Source organism: Laccaria bicolor, genomic scaffold, assembly GCF_000143565.1.
Source record: "Laccaria bicolor S238N-H82 LACBIscaffold_6 genomic scaffold, whole genome shotgun sequence".
Taxonomy (NCBI): Eukaryota; Fungi; Basidiomycota; class Agaricomycetes; order Agaricales; family Hydnangiaceae; genus Laccaria; species Laccaria bicolor.
In genome coordinates, this window is record NW_001889877.1 from 1,394,634 (window position 1) to 1,409,421 (window position 14,788).

Below are 14,788 nucleotides of genomic sequence, written 5' to 3' on the forward strand. Positions count from 1 at the left end.
TAGTCATCATTCAGGGTTGAAGCGGAAGCTGGATACCCCACTCATAGATGTACCCCNGCTTCCGACAACGTTATGTATGGTCTAACTCAGCTAATAAACACCTCTCCCCTGCTGCCCTTTACACTGAATCCGCTCCTCCTCTTCCTTCGGCACCTTCTCACCTTTTGCAAGATCAAAAGATTCAAGCTTCACTCCTCGCTATGAAAGACCACATCAAAGTTGAGACACCTTTCAATGTCGACAAACTTGAGTCCATGCTCGCTGACCACCCAAATCAACCTTTTGTCCAGTCAGTCATGACAGGCCTTCGAGAGGGATTTTGGCCCCTTGACGACGGAGAGTGGAAAGTCGAGCTCGAAGAAGTTGTTGACAACTATTCTACAGACGAAGACGATCTTGACGCTATCCGCAACTTTCAGGATAAAGAAAGATCAGCTGGCCGCTGGTCTGACGAGCTCTCAGACTCCGAACTCCTACCAGGGATGAAGGTGTCTCCCATGTTTGTCGTTTGGCAGAATGGCAAAGCTCGCGTCGTCACTGACCACTCAGGCTCTGGGATAAATGATGGCATCCCCAAAGCTGAAGCCAAAGTGCGTTACGACGACATGCATCCTTTCGGGCAATCTCTCCGTGATGCTCACACAGATAACCCCGGCCGTCGAATCGTAACATTCAAGTCAGATGTTGCATCTGCTTTTCTCAACCTGCCAGCACACCCTCTGTGGCAACTTCGTCAGGTGGTTGTGGTTGAGGGAAAACTCTACATTGTCCGACGTCTAGTCTTTGGAAACCGTGCTTCACCATGCTGCTGGTGTGCTGTTTCTGGTCTTTTGTGCTGGCTGGCTATTCGAAAGCTGGGTATCTTCAGTCTCCATGTCTACATGGACGACTTCTTCGGTTGGGATTTTGAAGACAACCTGATCATGTATCATGGGAAGCTCTGACCACGTCAACAAGTTCAGCTGCTCTTATTCTGGGAAGCAATCCAGTGCCCTTTCGAAGATAAGAAGCAGGAACATGGGAGTACCTTGAAGATAATTGGCTTCTGGGTTGACGCTAACCAAGGCTCTCTCTCTCTGCCGCCAAGCTCCCTCATTGACATCGTTGACAAAATCAAGGTCTTCCTGGCTACACCTAACCGCAAGCCCCTTCTCCATGAATGGCAACAGCTAGCCGGTCATCTCAACTGGCTCCTAAATGTCCTACCATGGGCGCGTCCTGCCCTCTCAGCTTTGTACCACAAAACCAGTGGAAAATCTCGCCCTCTCGGTGCTGTACACCTGAACGCCGAAGTGATCTCTGACCTCACCTGGCTCATCAGCATCATCCCCAGAGCGGTTGGCATTCGTTTCCTCGATGATGGTATCTGGGACGATGCTGCAGCAGATCTGGAGGTCTGGACTGACGCTAGTCTCACTCTTGGAATGTCCTTCGTATATGGAAATCAGGGATTCATGTACGGGAACAAGGAATGTCCCCCCGGTTTGAAGATTGACATCTTCTTCCTGGAAATGGTAGCTATCATGTCAGCTATCCACCATGTTGCCTCATTTCCTTCACCTCCTCGCCGTCTCCTTATTCATACTGATAGCCTGGACTCAGTAGCCATCTTCAACACCTTACGTGTCTCTGAAGCATTGCATAATGGTCCACTGATGGCTATAGCAGGTATCATCATTGAATCAGGCATCGACCTCCGTGTACGGCACATCCCCGGAAAAGAAAATATTCGAGCCGACCTCCTCTCACATCTTTTGCTCAACGAGTATTGTGCAAAATTCCCTTTTGACCGCATCCGCCTTTTCTCCCCACCACGGGAGCTCCTGCCGGTGCGATGGAGGGGGTGCTTTTGAGCGCCCTGGGCGGGTCTAGGCCATTACGCTGGACTTGCCCACCAATGAAGCTATCTGATCTTGACAATCGTGTGTTTCACTTACAGGTTAACACCATTGAAAAGTCAACAGTAAAAGGCTACGCTACCGGTGCTCGCGACTATATCTCTTTTTGCATGTCTCATCACCTCTCTATAGAACCCACTCCCGAAACCTTGGCTCGTTACATTGCCTACACCTCTCAATTTATCGCCTCTGGTCCAAAATATCTTTCAGGGGTCAGACACTTTCTATCTGATCTATATCCTAACTTTGATGCTAATCGCGCACACCCTCTTGTCACCACAACCATTTGAGGCTCCAAGAAAATCCGCGCTGACCCAATCCGTCACAAACTGCCTTTGCGCCCTGCACATCTACAAACCTTTCTACTTATCACCCGTGGCTCTGGGTCTTATGACGACCTCCTCTTCGCCACTATCCTCTCTTGCCTCTTCTATGTGTGCCACCGTTCCGGTGAATTGGTGCAAAAGAACTCAAAAGAACTTTTCGACTGGCGGAAAATCATCAAGCGTTCGTCCCTCAAGTTCTCTCAAGGATGAGCTCAGTATCACCTCCCTTATCATAAGGGGGATCCATTTTATCGTGGTACTGACATCTCGTTCTCACAACAGGAAGTCGCCAACCCTGTTGTGCTTCTCCAAGAATATGTCAATCGACGCGACTCTGTTCACAACGCCTGCTTAGCCCTATTTCTACGTGAAGATGGCTCCCATCCTACCAGGTCTTGGTTCGATGCTCACTTTTTCGCCGTGCTCAATTGTGAATTTGGAGGGCACTCTCCTCGTGCAGGCAGTGCCACGTTTTATGCAAGCCTTGGTCTATCTGAAGATATAATTCAAGCACTCGGTCGGTGGTCCTCTCAAGCATGGAAGATCTACATAAGGGATAACCCCACTGTTCGTGCTGAACAGCAGCTTGCCACCATCGGACTCCGTCTGAGGCGCCGTTAACAATTTTTCTACGCTTCCCGCTTCCATCATCTTTCACCACCACCACCCCACATCAACATCAACACCATATCATTAGCTTACACTCTCCAGCCTAAAAAATTCTGGGGCTCGCCTTGCTTCGGCGACCCCTTGTTGTTGCTACCATCACCTCGTGATCTCAAGATTTGAACAGCGCAGCAGAGGTCGTCGTAATGGCGGGTTCCAAGGGTAAGGAGGCATTTCGTAGGCCTCTGCACCAACTCAAAACTCCGCTAGGAAAAGACTCAGCTCTGCTGAGTCTTTTCCCCTCGAGCCTCGCTCACCATCCATGGCAGCACCGCTTGCCCCTTGAGCTCCGCTCACCAATCATGGCTTCGACACCGATCTCTGACTCAGTGCCAAAGTTTGGCAGATGCTGGGTTAGGAGAAGTCATCGGTGTCGTTTCCATCTCCTGTGCTGGCTCTTTCTCTCAGACCACGTCTACCCAGCACAGGTAAGCGCTCCGCGCTCTCTATCTTATGCGCCGCATACTCACCCAAATGAACAGTGATCTCTACCAAAAGGCTTCGCCTATCGTTTATTATAAACGCACTCCAATCACTTCTCATTTGGTGAGGCATCTATTCTATTGAGCATCGTTCATACTCTTACATCCCCTCTGGCTCAGACTTCGTCAGCCAGATTGTAAGAAGTGTTGTAAAGATTCCCTCCAGCTCAATACTCACTTACCGTGCCTCTCACAGAATCTCTTCAGATTTCTTTGGCCCTCCCTCCACTTCCCTCTTTTCTTTTTGTTTTTTTTCTGTTATATGAACTATATTGTCTTGTACTTGTATCTTATTTGTATTGTCTGTGTAAGTAGCTTACACTCTCCAGCCTAAAAAATTCTGGGGCTCGCCTTGCTTTGGCGACCCCTTGTTGTTGCTACCATCACCTCATGATCTCAAGATTTGAACAGCGCAGCAGAGGAAGCCAGTCCATACCTTACTAATTTCAACAATTAGTATAACTAGTGTTTGAAAGTTAGGTTAGTTAACCGGAAAATAACTGGAAAATAACCAGACCTAACCGCAACGCTAACCTAACCGTGGTTAGGGTTAGTTGATTTCGAAAATGGAATAACCGGTTATTTTGCGGTTATAACCAGCCCTATTATACACCTTCAAAACGCACTTGAGAACGTCAAAAACACTTAAAATTTGACTAAAAGTTATGGTCAAATCTCTAAAATATCACTCAAATGTGTAGACTTTCAAGGATAATTGCATAAATATGTCAATTCTTCACCGATTTTAGCGTTCTTGGGCTCGTTTTAAAGCTAGAATATGCAGAAATAATATCTATAAAGATACATATGAGCATATTTGCCTTGTTATAACCAATTCTTTATTTTTCAGTCCTAACCGGTTAGTAACTGCAAATAACTGACCATAACCGGTTAGTTGCGGTCCAGTTAGGTTATTTTAGGTTTCGGGACAAAGGCTAACCCATCTCAGTCTTGGTTAGAGCCCCTGGGCACCCAATAACCAGACCTAACCGGACTTTCAAACACTAAGTATAACCATTGCAGGCCAGACTTTGATATCTCACCTTGCCATGCTGTGCCAATGTGCTAGCCTCGGTTGTATTGATATGGGTGAGTCAGGGTGACATCATAATTGAGAGAACAGCGATGAGGACGAGGACGGTTATGCCGAAGAGAAGAGTTGGGTGTGCTCTTGAGTATTCAGATGGGCAGAAAGTCTGGGTCGGGCTTGTCTGAGTCACATCCTGACCCAAACGTGGGTCTGATTAGGAGAGGGTGGCAAAGTGGGATGGGACGATGCTGAGGATTCACACCACATTCTTTGCACATTATATATGTTTGGGGCAATAGGGTCGAAGTTGGAGCATGACAACACCACTCTGAGGATGTGGAGTATGTCCTCTCCAACACTCTTGAACTCCACAGGAGTTACGGCACCACATTTCATCTATGTCGCAACTCACAAGGTTTGGCCTGCAGAAGCTGGGGAATCCTCACTTGTACCGCTGTCCGGGGAGCTCTCATGTGTCCTGTTTTTGATTATGATGCAAGGCTTCGTTATATTGTAGAAACTATCAACAGAGATATGTCCCTAAGTGTAAATAGTAAGTAATTCATCGTGATGCGATAACTTTGTTGGGGATGGTTGTCAGATAGTCAGCACTGAAAATAATATGACCTTGGGACCTCAGATCTGATATTCCTCCTCTTTGTAGGCTGGACAGGACTTGTGAGAGGTACCAGATATGATGTGAGGTGATAACCTTTTGATATGCTTGTGGGGAAAAAACTTATTGCATACTGGCTGTTCAGACCAGTGGGTTACCGGCAGTGACAAGATCTAATAACCACCTGAAATGGCTACCCGCAAGAAGCTGATCAGTTTGCATATGTTCATCAGCTGCCACAACCACTGATATGCTAATTGCGATTTTTCCGACATTGGTGTTCTAGCTGATGTCGTGGACTTGTGGGTGGGGAGGAGGGACCAGGCCATGGATTTGCTGACTGGGTTTGGTTTTGAGCTTGCCATCTGTTCCTCGCCACCATTTCCTGTGGAAGTTCAACTGTGGTGAACTGGGATGCATGTAAGGTCTCAAAATTGACAAAGTAGTTTACCCAGCATCAGCAAGTTAACAGTTTACTTTCTGGCTTTTAGTTGCTTTTTAGCTTGCAACCAGCTGAAAAGTGTAAAAGCTGGAAAGCTAATCTACCGAAAATATGACATCCTAGCAGGTCTCGAGAAACACTCAGATTACAAAAAAAAACTACAATACTAATCTACCTCAAACCCCCTCCACCGCTCAAACCTATCTTCCCTTCAGATTCTCAGCAATAAACGGCCTGAGCTGTGAAGTAATTGAGTGACACACACTATGAGAGAGGGAAGGAGCACTCTGTACCGGCAGTCCATGGATGGAACAGGTCATGCTACAGTGTTGAGGAGTGGTGTCCTCTCTGGCGGCAAACAGTGTCTGAGGATAACTGCTGTGTTGCAGAAGTTGGCGAAGTGGTGGTGATGGTAAGAAGGAAGAGACGACGTGGCGGTTGATGGCAATACCACGTGAGTTGAATATTTGATCAATACAGCCAAACACCTCCACGTCACATTCCTCTCTTCAACTCTCATCTACCAGCCTTCCCTTCTACCCCGCTCGGTCTACTGCATGTACCGTGCGGGTGCTGCTGCATCTACTGCAATCGTAGTGTGCAGTCACATCGCGTTTTGGACACTTGTTGACGATGGATTGTGGCAGGTTCAGAAGGCAATCTGGTGTCATTCCATGTTCTTGAATTTTCCTCTTATAAATTTCCCTCTGACAGATTCTTTATGCATCTCTCTGAGCTAGGTAGATTTCCGTGATGTTGGGTAGACTATGTAGTTCAGTAAATTTGCACTTTAGTTGCTAGTTTTGCATTGATTGCTCTTTTCTGTGACTTTTTTGTGCTTTTTCAACTTTTCGTTTGCTTGCCAATAGCTGCTTTTCACAAAATTTGGCCTGGCTTTTTAACTTGCGGCTTTTCCGCCTTTTTCGACTTGTAGCCACTTACACAAGTCAAAAAAAGTAAAATGTGAAAGTCCCGATGAGCTCGACCTTCTCGAGTCCGTACGGTGCTGAGAGAGAATGCACGTTTCACTTTCTTACCTGAATCCTCTGCAATCTGGTACGCATTTCAATATTGATAATATACCATTGGAAAACCAGTGTCAGATTAATTGGTATGCCGTTGCAAACATCAACCCTTGTGGCTCCCTGTCAATCAGCAGCAAAACACACTTCGTCATAAGGTACACAAGCTCTTCTCCCTACTTATAGCCTTGAGGGTGGTCAGGAAACTACGCTGGGATGCACTTGTTGCAAAATCGGCTACCGCGTCTTGGGAAAGCCCGCGGCAAAGTTATCTTGTTCAGCCGTTTTGTATAGGACAGAAAAGAGTGGGATGGAGGGCTTATAGGGACATCTCGATGATCAGATATGGCGCACACGCCAGGAGAGCGTGATAACCGGGCAGAGGGTCCAAAGAGACAAGCATTCAGCAAAGGAATCCCAGCGAAAATAATAAATGCAATTGATTGACAAGGAAGGTCAATACAACTCCTCAAATTTACTTCATCAAAGTCAAGACAACGGTAGAGATGGCCGTCGCACCGAGGACAGCGTATCCAGTCCGATAGCATCCCTTGACCGTCACGACTAGCAAGGGTGTTCGTCATCGCACACAAAACTCAAATTGCAGAAATAGCTCACATTTCCCCATATCCCAACCAAGATGCCTCAAACCGTTGAGGGAGTGGAAGGCAAAAGGAGCAGCGAGGATCGCTTTTCCTGCATACTTGACTACTTCAGGAAGGCCGGCAACGAACTCGACGACGTGAGCGCTGTCAAAGGTTCCAGGTGCCACCAGGTACGCAATCGAGAAACCGTAGAGCACTGCGAAAGTGTCAACCTCAGTATCCTAGTCATACAAAGTTCTAAATGGTACTCACAGACACTAAGCCCAGAGCCAGTGACACGGTTGGCGATGGAACCTAACCACGTAAGTTGAGGTTGGTAGATGGTAAAGTGAGGACTGCTGGGTCGGAGGAGACGCTGTTTGTCCAGAATTTCCGCAGCTGCTGACGATGGCAGTGATTGTGTGGAGGTTGTTGCAGATCTTTTCTTGTTTAAACTAAGTCTATCCGTCGATAAGAACTCACGAAACAGACCTCTTCGCAACAGTGTTTCGGAGGATGACCTGGTTGCGCACTGCCGAAGTGCATCAGATCCCACGAGAGGGTAAATGGCGGGGCTGATAACGCACCAATCCTAGGAGAAAAGGCAGCTTTTCTGAGGGCTGAACCCAGCCCAAGAGATCTGGTCGACATCATGGTAGGTGAGTAGCGGACCGGCCAGCGTCGGAGCGATTGACTGTCCACGTGATTTTATGCCAAGGCTCCTACGGTTACCCCCTTCGCGACTCTCCCCTTCATAGCTCACATCAGTCAGAAGTGCTGTATGTTTTCGATTTACAGGCATTGCATCGTTGGTTAGACACTAGTATTAGAACAACGAGAAAACTGGACATGAACTATGACAAAACAAGAAGCTAGAGTGGACGACAGGACTAGAGTAAGGAAATCATAGAATCGAGCGAAACAATGTCGAAAAGAACGGATGCTGTTGTGGAAACATGGATGTGAGGATGACGAAAAGAAAGCCTATCAATACAAGGCGGGTATGAGATAAATAACTGGTCAAAGGTCTCGCGAATGGTGAAACGAATAGCGAAATGGAGGCCGCGCATAAGACCAAAGCCGACTCCAACCAATGACACGTAAAATTTAGCGTGATAGTGATGTAATATTCTGAGAAAACATACAAAGTGCAAAATAGTGTTTGGCATGAGGGGGCGTAGGGTTCGTTATGCAGTTGGGTCTTCAAGGTGATGGCGTCCTTCCCGCCAAGTGGAATTGACCGTTGCTGGGGATATTCCCCATGTGCTCAGAAGATTTCCAGGGACGATCAAGGTCAAGGCTCGCAAGGGTACCATTGAGGTCGTGAAGAGGATCGAAATTTAGTTGTTCACGATCCGCCTGACGCTGAGACGACGTCTGTCCCGATGGTGGCCGCGAAATGGGGGCCTCAGCGCGTCCAGGGGCACGATTAGGCGGTGCCGGAGGATCTGCTTTCTCGGCGAATGATCCGTACCGGGAAGCACTCGATGGCCTAGTAGATGTTGGAGAAATTCTCTCTAGCCCAGTCGCCAAACCCCCGTTTCCGATCTTCACGTCCTGTGTCTGTAATGGGAAGAAGCCAGGTGCGTACGCCTCAGACGGGTGAGGCAGTGTCTCCAGGCGTGAAGTCGAATCCCGTCTCTTGCTCTCTGCATACAAATTCGGATCCGGAGAGAATGGGGAGAAAGTAGACAATGCCCGGTGAACTTCAGGACGTGGCATGTATCCTGGAGAGAAGGAGTCGAGCCCTGGCGGGAGGTCGTCTGATGGTATCCCCAGCGACCCTCGCCCCTTCTGGTCCGCAAAAATCTCGTTGTGGAGAGGGTTAATGTATCCTGCGGATCCGTCACTTCCGTCCGATGGGGAACTATTAGTGTTGCCGAGGTACGCTCGCTGTATCGTAAACTTCTGTAAGAGTTGAATGGCCTGCTCCTGCGTCATGGCGTTGGGGAGAGTAGGGACCGCATACTGCGTTTGGAGGGCAGCAGTTTGAGCGGCCTGTGCGGCAGCCTTATCTGCGTAGAATACGAGTGTCAGATTGGCCTACCAATGAAGGTGAATACATACATTGACTGCGACCCCAGCTTAACCGAATTCTGCTGCCGCCGATTGGAAAGCCTTGCATCTTCTCAATCGCTTTCTCCGCATCAGCTTTGCGAACAAACTGAACGAAGCCACAGTGTTTGCCAACCGGCACCTTGACCTATTTAGAGTTTAGTTGGGAATCGACGTCCAAGTATGACAGTGGAAGCTTACATAGTGAATGTCCCCAAACGGAGCAAAGAAGGTCCTCAAGGTATCCTCAGAAATCAGTGGTGACAAACCCCCCACGAAGACAGTGGTGTTGTACGGATCCGTGGACGTAAGTTGCTCTCCATTTGGACCAATCAAATTGCCCAGAATAGCTCTAGCCTGAGCGTGATGTTTCCAGGACTCCTCAGAGATCGTAAATCTTGGCGGTCCATCCTCGGCTTGTGCCAAACTCAAAACCTGTCGCAACTGTTGTTCATGCGCATACGATGTACTGGCGTTGCTTGTTTTGATGGGACTGGCATCGCCATTGGCATACTGTTGTGCAATTTGAGCGAGAACATTGTTGGGAAGGCTCGTCATTTCGTCTGAGGTTGCAGATGTTGCCGAACCATAGCCAGACGTGGATATACTGAGGCTGGAACCGGTACCAGTGCTTAGAGAGTTGCTGGACGTGGACCAGCCTATCGACGAGCCTGATGTGGATCCAGCCATCCCAGTACCAATGAGGGAACCGTTGGAGGATCCAGATGCGATGGGCGCTGAAACACTCTTAGTCTGTGTAGAATTTGGGAGCGGAAGAGCAAGTGTGATAGGTTGGTTCTGAGGCTCGACGGTCCCAACACTAGGAGGCGAAAATTGCACTTGAGGAATGTCCATCAGAGGCAGAGTTGCAGGTGGCTTGAACTTTGCAGTGGCCGGAGAGATACGCACTATTTGAAATCAGTAGATATATGCGCATTGAACTGATAACAATACTTGGTCGAGAGAGGCAGTAAAGTCCGTGCATTTCGATCAAAGCGCGTTGCTGGTCAGCCTCATCGGTAAAGCTGTATATGAAATTCAGAAAGCCTCACTATATGCGGAAAACAACAACTGACCGAACAAAGCCATAGCCCCTAGAAACGCCTGTGACTGGGTCGAGCATAATCTTGGCGCTCTTACAGCTAAGAAACGGTCGAATGAACTTTGGTTCCCTATCATTACGGAGACCGAGCACAGGATTACGAAAAACAGCAACCAAATCCGAGTTGGATGTCTCGGGAGCAAGATCTCCAACGAAAATGCTGTACTCCTTAGGATACTGCTGCTGCGAAGACGCCGCATACATCCCGTTGCTGGAAACAAAGGCGGCAGGCATAGGCGATGAAGAAGATGCCGAATTTACAGAGGAAGCCCAATTAAGCACAAAAGGCTTGGACGAGTTGGGCATAGTGACCGAACTGCTCTTCGGGCCACTATTGACTTGGGCGAGGACGGAGGCGGCATGGGCGGGGGTGGGGAATGTGAGGAAACAGTAGCCGGGATTATTGGCCTGCTGACCGGTAGCGGGATCTGGGGCGGGATGAGGAACCTTGATATTGACAGGATCCCAGCCCATGAGGGTGCAGACTTGTTTGGCGTACTCTTCGTCCATCCAGGGCTCAATTTCTCCCCACCAGAGCGTTGAGCGTGAGGAATTCGTGTTGTTAGCGAGCAATGAATTAGGGGACTGGCGGTAATACTGGGCGTCTCTGTCGTTAGGGGAGCTGGTCTGATACAAGGCGGCCTGGGAGAGAAGGGAAGGAGGAGGAGAGGGAGGGGAAGGGCGGGTTAGATGGTGGTTGAAGGGAGAGAAGGATTGCAATGGCAAATGCGTCTTGGACACGCTGGGATTGTGTCTGTTTGGTCCAGAAGAGAAGTCTCCAACACCAAAACCATACTCTTTCTGCTCCAGCGAACGCGGCGTAAATCCCCCGTACGACGAATAACTCTGGATTCCACTCGATTGACGACGATCCGGCGAGCCGTACGTTGCCAGCGACGACGCGTGTTGGTAAGCATTCACCTGATCGCGCTCACCGCCCCCGCGAACCTGGAAAGCACCCAACCCTGGGGGATACTCGAAATCTTGATCTGTGCGCGACATGGCTGTCGTTGGAATGGAATCGTGGTCAATTAAAATTTTTTTAAAAAGACAAGTCTTTTGTGTAGAAAAACACGATGATGGTGCAAAGCGATACAGAACGGCGAAAGTTTTCTTCCCGAGTATCAGAAGCAGCGATACAACCGAGCGAAGGACGAAACGTGAAGCGAGAAGACAGACAGCGGAGACGAAGCTAGAATGGTAAGAACAGCGACGAGCAACTAATTTGCAAAGTGACGACTAGAAAGCGACCGAAAAGAAATTGGATGGCAAACAGCGAGATGACGAGAGGAGGATCGCGGACGACGGGGCGAAGGAGAGCTAGTGTGGTCCAACCTAAAGGGGGCGAAAATGTTTATAGGTACGCAGCTATTTGAAACCCTTCTTCATCGGAGTAGAGAATAACAACTAAATATTTCCCGCGCCCCTATTTCGTATCTGCTGCGCTCACCATCTCTTGGAGTCATTGTCACCGGATTCAAACACGAACCAAAAGTTTTTGGATGCCCGAAATAAGGCCACGGTACTAGGGGACGCAAGTTCCTGTGCTGATACGTTTTCGCAATTCATTGTCTGAAAGCTCCAAGTGCATGCAAATGAGGTGCCAGAGTCGATATATCGGGAGAACAATGGGGTGATGGTTGTTCAAACGTTCACCAACCGAGATCATGGACGTCAGTCCTAACAGGAGGATCGTGAGCCTTCGAAGCATTTGTGTAACTTTGTGGGTCCAGTGGCTGTGTCCTTCCTCGACCTATCAGGTTCGCGTCCACGAAATCCTCACGGTGCTCAGTACACGAACGAGCCTGGGGGGGTTGGCGATTTATTTATCGCTCCCACTGATGTTTTTCGAACCAGGGGACGACAACCAAACCGCCATTCTTGTCCAAATCTCAAATGGGACACCCTTGTGTCTTGTTCTGTCTTGTTGTTCCAGGATGACTCCAGCCAGAGTCAGCGCTCAGCGCTTCAGGTATCATGATTCCTGCTGTTCGCCACGCGAGCACGCTGCATTGTTCTCTACCCTCGGTCTCTGACTCCGCGTCCCCGTCAAGTATGATGCCATTGTGCTGTAGATGACAAAGCCGCCGCTTCATGTGCCGTAGCGATGTTCAAGGGAATCTAATTACGGAGGAAACGGGTTCAACTCAGATATGCCCGGAGACCAAGGCTCGCCCTACTCTGTCTCCGAGGTTGTCTCCATTCCGAGCGAACAATGGACCACGGGGAAATTTCGAGCTTTGAAATCTCACCTCAGATTAAGATCATTCAATCCAGCATAGTGAACAGCCATTGTCCTTCAAGTTAGACGCACCTCGCTGTCGTTCCAGAATGGGCGTATCGCTCCACGCGTCAGGCTCCCTTTAACGTCTTGTTGAATGGCTACTCAACTGATGTTTGTTGGCATGGCAGGTCCACTTTCGATGCTCCAACTAGGTTCAACGAGGGAGCCCTTCTATTCTGTGAAGATTTCAAGTTCGGCCTTGGACAGCACCTACCTTTAATCGACGGCCTTCCTCATCTGCGTTCTGGACTGCTGAAAACTCCGTGAGGCAGCCTACAGCACCAAATATCAGCCATTCAAATTTTTCTCAAGTGAGCGTTGGCCACCTCCCGATCCATGTCACATTCTAAATGCTCCGCAAGCCGATCTGTTGAGCAAGCATTCTGATACAGGAATACGCCACACCATTTCCCTGGGTTCATGTTCCCCTTCAGGCCTCGCAGCGGGCGTGATCGAGGCGAGGCGACAAGATAGGCAAGCGACCTACAGAGGTGTCAACAAGGCCTTGCGTTGTGATCAAATCCCCAGTTTTTATTTAACTGGAACCGGGGACCACCATACGAACGGTTTGTCGCATAAAGCACGAAAATAGTAATACTGACTCCAAATAAATTTCCAAGGCGACCAGTAGTCCTGTGATCCTCCTTCACGCGACTGGTGCTCGCTCTTTTTGTCTGCACCTACGCGTGAGCTGATCACAAGACAGAACTGCCGTACTGTCCAGTTTTCAGAGGGAAGCTAGGCACGTCTGGTAGGCAGACATTATTAACACACGCCATTGTTCTCCATCCGCACGTCCATCCAGGATTTGGAAGTAATCTCTTGAGTCTTGTCGTCAAAAGGACCCCTTCGTCAACAGGTCATTTTATCGTCGGAGCAATCCTCGCCGCTCTTTCTCTTGATTGTAACTTCTTTCGTCTTCCCTTCCGGAATCTTGGTTGAGTATTATACACAAATTTTCCATGCAAGCCAGCCAGTGGTAGCGCCTTGCAAAAAAAAGCAAAAGGGCAGATGGGTGCTCTCAAGGTTCGGATCTGGGTTTTGGGAAAGAAGACTTGATTCTAATACTCCTTTGTCGAAATCCTACACTACAGCACCATGTTAATATGGCTGTCGTGTACCAATGATAGTCAGGCATACTGACGTCGAACCGCATGTCCGTCAGATCTGAAGTAATGCTTCCTCGCCACTGGGCATTCTACATCAAGTCCCCGCCGGCGCCGCTCTTTCCCTTGCACTTTCATCTTGTTTATTATGTACAAATTTTCACCGGCCTCCTCAAAAGTGCCGTGAAGGTTGAAAACAACTAGATTTGACAGACAGCAGACAGCGTGTTGTTGATGATGGGACTACTGCTTTAACTCACGCACGAGACAAGGGCGAATTTGCAGGTCTAAACATGTACCACCACATTGATCTGTCGGATTATTATGAAAACCTTTAAAATATACAGTGTTCCGGGACAAGTTCTTCGGACACTCAGGCTCTAACTCATGCCACTCATCGTCAAACTTGGCATATGTCTGTAAATAGGTATAGAGATCATGTATTTGAAAAATTGGATTAATTGGTGAAATTCTGAAGATGCTATGAGTGAATTACACTGAAAGTGATCAAATCTGTGAAATGTTATTATGCTAATCTTAAGTTTTGCCCAGATTTGACAAACCTCACATCTTGTAAAAAAATCCCGTAGATGTATGACCCTACTGTACAGGTAATAAAAGAAGAATGGGGCCAGGGGACATTTGGAGGGAAAATGAGGGAAGCAGAAATGTTGCACACATGCATCCAGCCAATTCATGACCTAGACGTACTGTTCGCAAACCCGTAGATCGCCCATGCTTGCCCACGAGCCCAGGTGCTGGTATCGGAGTATCCTTGCTGTCTGCGCTTCTCAATAACATCGCCGCTTGTGGCATTGTATTCCACAACGTGCCAGGTACTTAGAGCCTGCACCGCGTTCAAGACTATTATTTCACACAGAAATATGACAATGCGTACCATCAGGTCTGATATGGTTTAGCACGGTTGTGTCTGCATGCATCGTTGCTATATGTCTCTGAGTGTTATTTCCGGTCAAATCTGCGGAATGAAGAGAACCTCGAGATTCATCATGTTGTCAGCACATCGTAGATTAGTTCTCTGACTCCTCAGTTTAGTCTGAACTTCTCAGCGCTTTCCAATATGCCCCTGCAACAAAAATAATGGAACCTCCAGGCCTCGACACAGAAGAACTAGAAGTCCAAGTCCAAAGTGTAAGGTACTTACTGTCATTTTC

At 48.4% G+C, this 14,788-nt stretch overlaps 6 protein-coding genes across 6 annotated transcripts; 2 read left to right on the forward strand and 4 right to left on the reverse strand.

Moving 5' to 3' along the window:
- Window positions 1-3,036: 3,036 nt before the first annotated feature.
- Window positions 3,037-3,375, forward strand: LACBIDRAFT_315870 (uncharacterized protein; the record flags this gene model as incomplete). The annotated part of the gene is made up of 2 exons (XM_001878163.1): window positions 3,037-3,318; window positions 3,373-3,375. 2 exons carry the CDS (start codon window positions 3,037-3,039, stop codon window positions 3,373-3,375), a joined length of 285 nt encoding a protein of 94 aa, XP_001878198.1.
- A 2,641-nt stretch (window positions 3,376-6,016) lies between these two features.
- Window positions 6,017-6,200, forward strand: LACBIDRAFT_315871 (uncharacterized protein; the record flags this gene model as incomplete). The annotated part of the gene is made up of 1 exon (XM_001878164.1): window positions 6,017-6,200. Exon 1 carries the CDS (start codon window positions 6,018-6,020, stop codon window positions 6,198-6,200), a length of 183 nt encoding a protein of 60 aa, XP_001878199.1. The 5' UTR covers window position 6,017.
- A 700-nt stretch (window positions 6,201-6,900) lies between these two features.
- On the reverse strand, window positions 6,901-7,727 carry LACBIDRAFT_189604 (uncharacterized protein). The gene is made up of 5 exons (XM_001878526.1): window positions 7,654-7,727; window positions 7,559-7,598; window positions 7,340-7,506; window positions 7,101-7,283; window positions 6,901-7,046 (listed from the first exon to the last, which is right to left on the reverse strand). Exons 1-5 carry the CDS (start codon window positions 7,718-7,720, stop codon window positions 6,958-6,960), a joined length of 546 nt encoding a protein of 181 aa, XP_001878561.1. The 5' UTR covers window positions 7,721-7,727; the 3' UTR covers window positions 6,901-6,957.
- A 145-nt stretch (window positions 7,728-7,872) lies between these two features.
- Window positions 7,873-8,136, reverse strand: LACBIDRAFT_315873 (uncharacterized protein; the record flags this gene model as incomplete). The annotated part of the gene is made up of 1 exon (XM_001878527.1): window positions 7,873-8,136. The coding sequence occupies one exon, from the start codon at window positions 8,134-8,136 to the stop codon at window positions 7,957-7,959; it is 180 nt and encodes a 59-aa protein (XP_001878562.1). The 3' UTR covers window positions 7,873-7,956.
- A 1,867-nt stretch (window positions 8,137-10,003) lies between these two features.
- LACBIDRAFT_247338 (uncharacterized protein) lies at window positions 10,004-10,427 on the reverse strand (the record flags this gene model as incomplete). Its single annotated transcript, XM_001878528.1, has 4 exons — window positions 10,004-10,029; window positions 10,076-10,146; window positions 10,198-10,283; window positions 10,317-10,427. Coding segments are annotated over 4 exons (294 nt in total), but the record flags the coding sequence as incomplete, so codon positions are not given.
- A 3,739-nt stretch (window positions 10,428-14,166) lies between these two features.
- On the reverse strand, window positions 14,167-14,745 carry LACBIDRAFT_315875 (glycoside hydrolase family 88 protein). Its single transcript, XM_001878529.1, has 2 exons — window positions 14,512-14,745; window positions 14,167-14,460 (listed from the first exon to the last, which is right to left on the reverse strand). Exons 1-2 carry the CDS (start codon window positions 14,512-14,514, stop codon window positions 14,308-14,310), a joined length of 156 nt encoding a protein of 51 aa, XP_001878564.1. The 5' UTR covers window positions 14,515-14,745; the 3' UTR covers window positions 14,167-14,307.
- Window positions 14,746-14,788: the final 43 nt, after the last annotated feature.